Source organism: Procambarus clarkii, chromosome 88 (assembly GCF_040958095.1).
Source record: "Procambarus clarkii isolate CNS0578487 chromosome 88, FALCON_Pclarkii_2.0, whole genome shotgun sequence".
In the NCBI taxonomy this organism is placed as follows: Eukaryota; Metazoa; Arthropoda; class Malacostraca; order Decapoda; family Cambaridae; genus Procambarus; species Procambarus clarkii.
Window position 1 is genome coordinate 19265678 of NC_091237.1, and position 11717 is coordinate 19277394.

The 11717-nt window shown below is 41.7% G+C and overlaps 1 protein-coding gene across 1 annotated transcript; it reads right to left on the minus strand.

Annotated features, from left to right (window-relative positions):
• Positions 1-10345: 10345 nt before the first annotated feature.
• On the minus strand, positions 10346-10873 carry LOC138359077 (uncharacterized). Its single transcript, XM_069317778.1, has one exon. It carries the CDS (start codon positions 10871-10873, stop codon positions 10346-10348), a length of 528 nt encoding a protein of 175 aa, XP_069173879.1.
• Between the last annotated feature and the right edge of the window lie 844 nt (positions 10874-11717).

The following is an 11717-nucleotide window of genomic DNA, read 5'->3' on the forward strand; positions in this document are numbered from 1 at the left end:
ATATTTACTTCTAGTTCTCTTGCTATCTTGACACTCCTAGTTCTCTCTTGCTATCTTGACACTCCTAGTTCTCTCTTGCTATCTTGACACTCCTAGTTCTCTCTTGCTATCTTGTCACCCCCTAGTTCTCTCTTGCTATCTTGTCACTCCTAGTTCTCTCTTGCTATCTTGTCACTCCCTAGTTCTCTCTTGCTATCTTGTCACTCCTAGTTCTCTCTTGCAATCTTGACACTCCTAGTTCTCTCTTGCTATCTTGACACTCCTAGTTCTCTCTTGCTATCTTGACACTCCTAGTTCTCTCTTGCTATCTTGTCACCCCTAGTTCTCTCTTGCTATCTTGACACTCCTAGTTCTCTCTTGCTATCTTGACACTCCTAGTTCTCTCTTGCTATCTTGACACTCCTAGTTCTCTCTTGCTATCTTGACACTCCTAGTTCTCTCTTGCTATCTTGACACTCCTAGTTCTCTCTTGCTATCTTGACACTCCTAGTTCTCTCTTGCTATCTTGACACTCCTAGTTCTCTCTTGCTATCTTGACACTCCTAGTTCTCTCTTGCTATCTTGTCACCCCTAGTTCTCTCTTGCTATCTTGTCACCCCTAGTTCTCTCTTGCTATCTTGACACTCCTAGTTCTCTCTTGCTATCTTGTCACTCCTAGTTCTCTCTTGCTATCTTGACACTCCTAGTTCTCTCTTGCTATCTTGTCACTCCCTAGTTCTCTCTTGCTATCTTGTCACCCCTAGTTCTCTCTTGCTATCTTGACACTCCTAGTTCTCTCTTGCTATCTTGACACTCCTAGTTCTCTCTTGCTATCTTGACACTCCTAGTTCTCTCTTGCTATCTTGACACTCCTAGTTCTCTCTTGCTATCTTGACACTCCTAGTTCTCTCTTGCTATCTTGACACTCCTAGTTCTCTCTTGCTATCTTGACACTCCTAGTTCTCTCTTGCTATCTTGACACTCCTAGTTCTCTCTTGCTATCTTGACACTCCTAGTTCTCTCTTGCTATCTTGACACTCCTAGTTCTCTCTTGCTATCTTGACACTCCTAGTTCTCTCTTGCTATCTTGTCACCCCTAGTTCTCTCTTGCTATCTTGTCACCCCTAGTTCTCTCTTGCTATCTTGACACTCCTAGTTCTCTCTTGCTATCTTGTCACCCCTAGTTCTCTCTTGCTATCTTGTCACTCCTAGTTCTCTCTTGCTATCTTGACACTCCTAGTTCTCTCTTGCTATCTTGTCACTCCCTAGTTCTCTCTTGCTATCTTGTCACCCCTAGTTCTCTCTTGCTATCTTGACACTCCTAGTTCTCTCTTGCTATCTTGACACTCCTAGTTCTCTCTTGCTATCTTGACACTCCTAGTTCTCTTTTGCTATCTTGACACTCCTAGTTCTCTCTTGCTATCTTGTCACCCCTAGTTCTCTCTTGCTATCTTGTCACCCCTAGTTCTCTCTTGCTATCTTGACACTCCTAGTTCTCTCTTGCTATCTTGTCACCCCTAGCTCTCTCTTGCTATCTTGTCACTCCTAGTTCTCTCTTGCTATCTTGACACTCCTAGTTCTCTCTTGCTATCTTGACACTCCTAGTTCTCTCTTGCTATCTTGACACTCCTAGTTCTCTCTTGCTATCTTGACACTCCTAGTTCTCTCTTGCTATCTTGACACTCCTAGTTCTCTCTTGCTATCTTGACACTCCTAGTTCTCTCTTGCTATCTTGACACTCCTAGTTCTCTCTTGCTATCTTGACACTCCTAGTTCTCTCTTGCTATCTTGACACTCCTAGTTCTCTTGCTATCTTGACACTCCTAGTTCTCTCTTGCTATCTTGACACTCCTAGTTCTCTCTTGCTATCTTGACACTCCTAGTTCTCTCTTGCTATCTTGACACTCCTAGTTCTCTCTTGCTATCTTGACACTCCTAGTTCTCTCTTGCTATCTTGACACTCCTAGTTCTCTCTTGCTATCTTGACACTCCTAGTTCTCTTGCTATCTTGACACTCCTAGTTCTCTCTTGCTATCTTGACACTCCTAGTTCTCTCTTGCTATCTTGACACTCCTAGTTCTCTCTTGCTATCTTGACACTCCTAGTTCTCTCTTGCTCTCTTGCCAGCAGTTACCAGGGAGCCTTTAGTGTGACCTGGGGATCTATACCTGTCATTATACTATACATTATATACTTATATATACTATATTATATACTATACTATATTATATACTATATTATTACTATATTATATTATATATATATTATTACTATATACATTATATACTATACATTACAACACGACACATTCCACTGTGTCGTGCAGTGAATTTCTTGTTCGTGTAGTTATAAATCGTGTCGATGCTAAGGACTCCAATACCTTCCAATATCTCCTCTTGAAATTCAGATTTCCTTTGAGTTGATAACAATGCCCAATCTGCTCTACACCTGTTTCGTTCTGTGGGGGATACTTGGTCAAGATAAGAAGGATAAGCCCCTCTTCCCAACCCTCTTTGTCCTTAATCTGCTCGTATGTAAATTTAGAAATATATATTGATGATGGTTTGATCTGTTTTTGCTTCCAGGTGCGGGTGCACTCATCTAAATGAGCTTGTGGGAGTTGAAATTGAAATTGAAATAAGTTTATTGAGGTAAAATACACACAAAGGGATGAGGTAGCTCAAGCTATTCTCACCCCGTTCAGTACATCGTGTTAATACATACATAGACACATATGTGGAAGTTGAGATCCGGTTCTTTGGTCCCGATTCGCAATGGTCAGTTAACTGGTGTACAGGTTGCTTAGCCTATTGGGCTTTGTCACATCCATTTGTTTACTATTAAATGAACAGTTCTTTCTATCGTCTCTGTGGCTTATTTAGGCACTAGGGATCCACTATATTGTTCGTATCCCACCCATGCTATATAATCTGTAGTTATATCTACCCTGTGAATTCCACTGACAATTTTGTCGGTACGAAACGTTTTTCAACCAACTCTTAAGTTTCCCAGTGTTGTGAGGTTCAATTCTATGTAGTTCATGCCTCTCAGCTCCAGGACTAGTCTGGCGGCATGCCTCTGAACTTTCTCTAACTTTGGTTTATTTTTTTTACTAGCAGTGGACTCCACGCTGGAGCCGCATACTCCAGGATTCGTCTGACGTGCGTGTGTGTGTGTGTTTACTATTTTTGCCTGCAGGATCAAGCTTCGTAAATCACTTGTGAGATTAAAAGATTATTGATATATATATATATATATATATATATATATATATATATATATATATATATATATATATATATATATATATATATATATATATATATATCCCCACAAACCGGAGATATGCTCAAAACATCAAAGATACTGAGGAGAAATAGACAAGATAGACAAGGACAATCTCTTGAAATTGAGAGAAAGTAGCACACCAGGATATAATTGAAAGCTGGAAATGCAAATGCATTGAAAAAAAAGACTATCCTCATACCCTTCGACGCCGAACAGTTGTGGCGCAAGCCACCTCCCTCCACCACTCCAAGCCTGTGTTCGACAAAAAAAGATTTCGAACGTCAGGCAAGTTCGAACATAACACAACAGGTGCAATCTATTAGGCATCGATCAGTCTCAGGAGACTATGGAATTGCGCTCTGGTTGTCGGTCTGGAGTGGCCTCTCCAGGGCTCAAAGCCAGGGTAGGTTGATATGTGGGAGGGACGGGTTGGTGGGAGAAGCTGTTACCCATGCAGCAGGTCCCCCGACCACGCCTATATAGTTAACACAATTGCCTTGTACTAATAGGCAAACACCAATAGGCAAGTACTGACAGACAAGTACCAATAGGTAAGTATTGACAGGTTAGCATACTCGTATACCTGTCCTCGAAGCCCATGCAGCTCGGCCTGTTATCGTGGTAATATATCAACGTCAACACCTCATTCTCTCAATCCTCCTGCGCCTCCCCCTCCCCCCTTTCTCCTCACCCGCTTCTCTCTCCCCTTATCTTCCTCCAATACCTCCTTCTCCTATCATTATTCTCCTTTCCCTTCTCTCAGGGAAACACAATATCCGCTCCGTTATTCTAAAGAGCCCTTTGGTGTATTCCAGCAGCCCTTTGGTGTATTCCAGCAGCCCTTTGGTGTATTCCAGCAGCCCTTTGGTGTATTCCAGCAGCCCTTTGGTGTATTCCAGCAGCCCTTTGGTGTATTCCAGCAGCCCTTTGGGGAATTCAAGGAGCCCTTTATAGTGTATTCCCTCACTATACTATCATTCAGGGCCTCACAGTACTCTCGTCTAGGCATCTACTGTATAGCCGAATGAGGGGGCTGCCGTGCAGGGGGCTGCCGTGCAGGGGGCTGCCGTACTGGGTGCTGCCAAAGGCGGAGGCTACCAAACAAATGAACGCTGTCGCAGGAGAGTGCTGACAAAAGGGTCAGTTCCCCCGCTGAATTCCTTCCACCAAGTTAACAAATTTCCCCTCAGCAACAATGCTGATTTGAAAACATTTTTGATAACTGTTCTTTGCACGATTTTGGGAAATGCTTCCGTTTCAAAGGCGTTTAAAAACATTGCTAAAAAAACTGTATTTTTTTACCTTTGCTTTATCTCTGGGTAGAGATTTGAAGTGTAGGTTCGAGTCACACTTGCTGCTTCACTTGCTATAGGGAAAACACCAAACTTTATACCTAGCGATAGTTCCGTGGATCCACGTCTCCGAAGCCCTGTCTCTTACCAGGCCTTCTGGTTTGGGGGTCTGGTCAACCAGGCTGTTGGACGCGGCTGCTCGCTATCTGACATATGAATCACGGCCTGGTTGATCAGGTATTCTTTGAAGGTGTTTATCAAGTTCTCTTTTGAACACTGTGAGAGTTCGGCCAATTATGTCCCTTGTGTGTTGAGGGAGAGTGTTAAAAGATCTAGCTGAATAGTCATCCACACTTCCGTGGAAGTAAACGGAAGATAGGGGTTCAGACTCACACGCCAGGGGTCCGGGGTTCGAGTCTCCTACAGCCCAGGAGGAACTAGCTGAATAGGTTAAAATATTGCAGGAGGTTCCAAGTGGGTACTGACAGCTACCTTTATAGAGAAAGACACAGAAACATAGACATTCACAGTCAAATAGAGAGAGAGAGAGAGAGAGAGAGAGAGAGAGAGAGAGAGAGAGAGAGAGCCAGAGAGAGAGAGAGAGAGAGAGAGAGAGACAGAGACAGAGAGACAGAGAGAGAGAGGAGAGAGACAGAGAGAGAGCCAGAGAGAGAGAGAGAGCCAGAGAGAGAGAGAGAGACAGAGAGAGAGAGAGAGAGAGAGAGAGAGAGAGGGAGAGAGAGAGAGAGACAGAGACAGAGACAGAGACAGAGAGAGAGAGAGAGAGAGAGAGAGACAGAGACAGAGACAGAGACAGAGACAGAGACAGAGAGAGAGAGAGAGAGAGAGAGAGAGAGAGAGAGAGACAGAGACAGAGAGAAGTTACCTTCCAGGTGACAATAAAACTGCTCACCTACCCATTGCCTTCACTTAACCTCAGACAGTCCAGAGCCACATAACACAATCCCCACAAGTCTTCGTAGACTTGAAGTAGTGGCTAACAGCTCGTAAATCATACACACAGCCATATTTAGTTACCACTAGCGACCAGGTCGTAGCCACCACCACCAGCAAGTATTCTCACTTGGTGCCACTGTAACTCAATTATGTTTTTTGGGTTCTATTTTTAAGTGACTTTTTGTCGCTCTGGCTGCAATGTTGATTGATGCTGTGATGCTTTGCACGAGGATGTGACAGTGTGAGAGGAAGAGAGATACATGATGAGAAACACAGTAGAAACATAAGATAGAAATCAACTCGTCATTCCATCCAGCGGTTGACCCCACAGACGCATTCATCAATTTTAACATGCTGTTCATTTAAAACAGGAATTTTCTCAAATATTAATTAATATTATTATATATTAGCTTACTGTGCATATTTAGGCATTGGTTAGGTTAGTTTGACCAGACCACACACTAGAAGGTGAAGGGACGACGACGTTTCGGTCCGTCCTGGACCATTCTCAAGTCGATTGTGAGAATGGTTAAGACAATCGACTTGAGAATGGCCCAGGACGGACCGAAACGTCGTCGTCCCTTCACCTTCTAGTGTGTGGTCTGGTCAAACTACGATTATTTGTATTTGTAATACGTAATTTATAACTCATTATTAAACACTTAGATTAAAAGTGTCCACTTAATTTATATATAAAAGTGTTTTATATACTACCTAAATCAACCAAAGACGCATTGATCAGAGTATATACGTATTATTCATTTCAAACTAATATTTTCTCATATATAAATTAACCATATTATATACGTTAGAATTCGATGTACTGTTACACCTAAATTTAAATGAGGTTAGATTCTTATTTAGAATAATATTTAGAGGTAAATATTAGATTCTGTTGGCAAATTGTTGTCGACTAATGGGCGACGACGATCAAGGAATCGGACACGCCCAATTGGGTGAAGCATTTCAGAGCTGCGTTTCGAACTGAGGATGTCAACACAGCCCCGTTCAGAGAAAGGCTCAAACCTCATCAGCTGAGTCAAGTTTAACTGTTGTTTTCACTCATAAACAATGAGACGGTTTAACAGCTGTACTCACAAGCATCTGTCCTTTGTTTATGAGAGCGGTCGTGCGGAGGAACACAGCTGTTTTATAAACTCAAACAATACTCGACACCTGCTTCAGCTGTCCGAGTGAGGCTTCACCCTAGCGAGGTGGAGAGGTTTCAAAGATCCTCGTTCGAGCCGTTTAAGGACAGGACAGTATTTGAGAGTCAGTGGTCGCGTGTGTGAGCGTATGTACACAGTCGGGGGACTGAGTGGACTCTGTCATTGTAACTGTTGACCGAGCGAAAGATAAAACTGGTTTGGAGCGAGTGAGTAGTTGTGTCATCAATGGTTGATATTGATGTGTTCCTTGGGTATATTAGCGCGTGTATTGTATTTATGAGGTGAGGTATACTGTATTTATGAGGTGAGGTATACTGTATTTATGAGGTGAGGTATACTGTATTTATGAGGTGAGGTATACTGTATTTATGACGTGAGGTATACTGTATTTATGAGGTGAGGTATACTGTATTTATGAGGTGAGGTATACTGTATTTATGACGTGAGGTATACTGTATTTATGAGGTGAGGTATACTGTATTTATGAGGTGAGGTATACTGTATTTATGAGGTGAGGTATACTGTATTTATGAGGTGAGGTATACTGTATTTATGAGGTGAGGTATACTGTATTTATGAGGTGAGGTACACTGTATTTATGAGGTGAGGTATACTGTATTTATGACGTGAGGTATACTGTATTTATGACGTGAGGTATACTGTATTTATGACGTGAGGTATACTGTATTTATGAGGTGAGGTATACTGTATTTATGAGGTGAGATACTGTATTTATGAGGTGAGGTATACTGTATTTATGAGGTGAGGTATACTGTATTTATGAGGTGAGGTATACTGTATTTATGAGGTGAGGTATACTGTATTTATGACGTGAGGTATACTGTATTTATGAGGTGAGGTATACTGTATTTATGAGGTGAGGTATACTGTATTTATGAGGTGAGGTATACTGTATTTATGAGGTGAGATACTGTATTTATGAGGTGAGGTATACTGTATTTATGAGGTGAGGTATACTGTATTTATGAGGTGAGGTATACTGTATTTATGAGGTGAGGTATACTGTATTTATGACGTGAGGTATACTGTATTTATGAGGTGAGGTATACTGTATTTATGAGGTGAGGTATACTGTATTTATGAAGTGAGGTACATTGTATTTATGAGGTGAGGTATACCGTATTTATGAGGTGAGGTATACCGTATTTATGAGTTGAGGTACATCAGCAGGTACACAGTAATGAGGGTAGTGAGGTACATATTAATGAGGGTAGTGAGGTACACAGTAATGAGGGGTAGTGAGGTACACAGTAATGAGGGTAGTGAGGTACACAGTAATGAGGGGTAGTGAGGTACACAGTAATGAGGGTAGTGAGGTACACAGTAATGAGGGGTAGTGAGGTACACAGTAATGAGGGTAGTGAGGTACACAGTAATGAGGGGTAGTGAGGTACACAGTAATGAGGGGTAGTGAGGTACACAGTAATGAGGGTAGTGAGGTACACAGTAATGAGGGGTAGTGAGGTACACAGTAATGAGGGGTAGTGAAGTACACAGTAATGAGGGGTAGTGAGGTACACAGTAATGAGGGTAGTGAGGTACACAGTAATGAGGGGCAGTGAGGTACACAGTAATGAGGGTAGTGAGGTACACAGTAATGAGGGGTAGTGAGGTACACAGTAATGAGGTAAGTGATTGGGACTTGTTCAAGCACGTTTATTGAGTCAATAAAATACATCTCAAAGGGATAGAGTAGCTTAGGTTATTTTTACCCTCCTTGGAGGACTTGTTCGGTCTGTGGAAACTAATTACTGCTTTATTTATAGAAAATTATTTCTATATTTAAATAAAAATAACTTTGGCGCATAAAATCTATGCGTCAAACTCTATGGAAATTCAGATACACAAAGGTACTTTGAAATACAGTACAATTTATTATATCTTGGTCAGTAAGAGTGATTTTATCTTTCAAAACTCTATCTTACACCCCTAACATTTATTCAAAATATTTTCTTTGAAATATTCGTTTTTTAATTTTTGTTAATATAACCGTTCTTCTCCTCATTCCACGAGTCTGTACCTCAGTCTTTCACGAGGCATAGAAAACTTTGATTAAGTCAAAGAATCGCGATGCTTCCGGCTTTAACTAATGAGGCAGTATGGCATTATGCTGTCACTAATGACGCTGTGTTTAATGGGGCTTTGATGGCGCTATGCTTGCTGTACATGGACTTTTGAAAGTGTAAAAAAAACAGCACTTGCCGTAGGAGATAAAAAGCAAAAACATGTGACGAGGAGTGAAGGGTTTCTTACAAGGCTAAGTATAGGGCGTAGGCGAGATGCACTAGGGCGGGAATGAGCATAAAGTGTGGCTTACAGACCCACATGCTCCAGGCTCACATGCTCCACACCTCACATGCTCCACACCTCACATGCTCCACACCTCACATGTTCCACACCTCACATGCTCCAGGCTCACATGCTCCAGGCTCACATGCTCCACACCTCACATGCTCCACACCTCACATGCTCCACACCTCACATGCTCCACACCTCACATGCTCCAGGCTCACATGCTCCACACCTCACATGCTCCACACCTCACATGCTCCACACCTCACATGCTCCACACCTCACATGCTCCACACCTCACATGCTCCACACCTCACATGCTCACATGCAAAGGCTTTCAATCTCAGCTTTACCCATGTTAATGATTAATAGCGCGGGTGGGACGCTTATGCTGTATGTAGATGTGGAGATATTGTATTGAATTGAACCATCAAAGGCTGCATAGGTCTGTTGCAAGACTTTGCATAATGCTTCCAATAATATTTCTCTATATATTGCAACATTTCACGATAAGTCTTATGGTATTTGAGACGTTTGAGGCCGTGCAATTAGATCAATCAGTCTCATAGTTCATGCAGTGCTTGCGTCTGGGAGTTCAGAAGTGATAGGGAGGGTTCGATCCCAATACAGGGTGTCAATAGTTAATCATTGATCAATCATGTTATTGTGATTTCAGTTTGCATTGTTGTGTTAATTTTGGAATACATTTTAAAAAACAAATTGTGAGCTACTTTCAATAATTGTTTGAGTTTGAGATGGAAATTAATGCAGTGTCTGTCTCTCTCTCTCTCTCTCTCTCTCTCTCTCTCTCTCTCTCTCTCTCTCTCTCTCTCTCTCTCTCTCTCTCTCTCTCTCTCTCTTGATAACTGAAATTGGTCTCGCCAATTTAGGGCCTATATTTGGTTCGAATATTGACACAGTTACTAGGTTTAGAAAGTAAAATAAAACTTTTGATGCAGAATAGACTTAGACAATATCTCTACACACACACACACACACACACACACACACACACACACACAGTCGTAGCCAAATCGTTGTTTGCATTTTCGTTTTGGATGCAAAAATTGGATTGCAGTCATGTTGCAATTTTAAATGCCAAAAACTCAATGTTAAAACCTGTGTACTAATTATTTTGAGCATTGTTTTTTGTAGTGGGTTCAACGGACTCTGAAAATCTTATGTTACTTCTAGTGAAAAAAACACGATACAATACATTTGTTGGGTTGTATTTGAATGATTTTAACCAAACTTGTTAACAAGATACTGAGAGATATAAATTATTTGCTGTGAATGTTATTAAGAATGTTATTTTTGTTATTTAATAACAATTATTTTTTTTGAATGTTATTTTTCCATCTGTGTAGCGTTCCTGTCTTCAAGCTCATCCAAGCTGGGGCTGATACCAAGCATCCACACGGAGTGCTCATCCAAGCTGGGGCTGATACCAAGCATCCACACGGAGTGCTCATCCAAGCTGGGGCCGATACCAAGCATCCACACGGAGTGCTCATCCAAGCTGGGGCCGATACCAAGCATCCACACGGAGTGCTCATCCAAGCTGGGGCCGATACCAAGCATCCACACGGAGTGCTCATCCAAGCTGGGGCTGATACCAAGCATCCACACGGAGTGCTCATCCAAGCTGGGGCCGATACCAAGCATCCACACGGAGTGCTCATCCAAGCTGGGGCCGATACCAAGCATCCACACGGAGTGCTCATCCAAGCTGGGGCCGATACCAAGCATCCACACGGAGTGCTCATCCAAGCTGGGGCCGATACCAAGCATCCACACGGAGTGCTCATCCAAGCTGGGGCCGATACCAAGCATCCACACGGAGTGCTCATCCAAGCTGGGGCCGATACCAAGCATCCACACGGAGTGCTCATCCAAGCATAATTGTCCCCCAAAAGGTAAATATTATTATTTTTCTTATTGGTTTTAAGGAGACGCATTAACTCTCAAGTCAGTCTTGAGCACAAAATATAGACTTAGAACAGACTCTGGCTATTATAAAAAGCTTCTTTTAGCTGCTAAGTTCAGATTTGGATACATTCACAGAGGTCTATCTCGGGCCATGGCATTATATATATATATATATATATATATATATATATATATATATATATATATATATATATATATATATATAATATATATATATATATATATATATATATAATATATATATACAGATTTCATTATTGTTGCTTTTTACGATCGAAACTCACATTCAGGGCAAAAAATCTACCACGTACGGGCTATTCATGCCCATGCCACCTCTTGGGCTGCGTAATTTTCATCAATCAATCTTGTTGTTGCTGTCTGTTTATGGCTGCCTTAGTATTCCCCTCAAACTCCCACCGCTCATGTGCCAGGTAAGTCCACTACGGGCTCACCATAGCCCGTGCTACTTGGAACTTGTTCCGAGTAGCTGAATCTATAACAACATCAACAATCCCAAACTTGGTAGCGATAGAGCAAAAGGATTACCAAGGAAACAATGTCTTCATCAGACCTCGATGGAGATTTCTACATTTACAATTTCATCTAACTTTTACACCTTATAAGAGTAATGTCAGCGAGGTACAAAATACATTTTCATACTATATCTGTATTTACATAATTTTACAATGATGGTTGGTCAGTAGCTAGTGTTCCAGCCTTAACTATCTTGTATATAAACAAACATCTGACACAGTTTCCACATGAAACA

Excerpts from the sequence above, each read along its gene's own strand:
- LOC138359077 (XM_069317778.1), bottom strand. The coding sequence starts at position 10,873 with ATGCTTGGTATCGGCCCCAGCTTGGATGAGCACTCCGTGTGGATGCTT.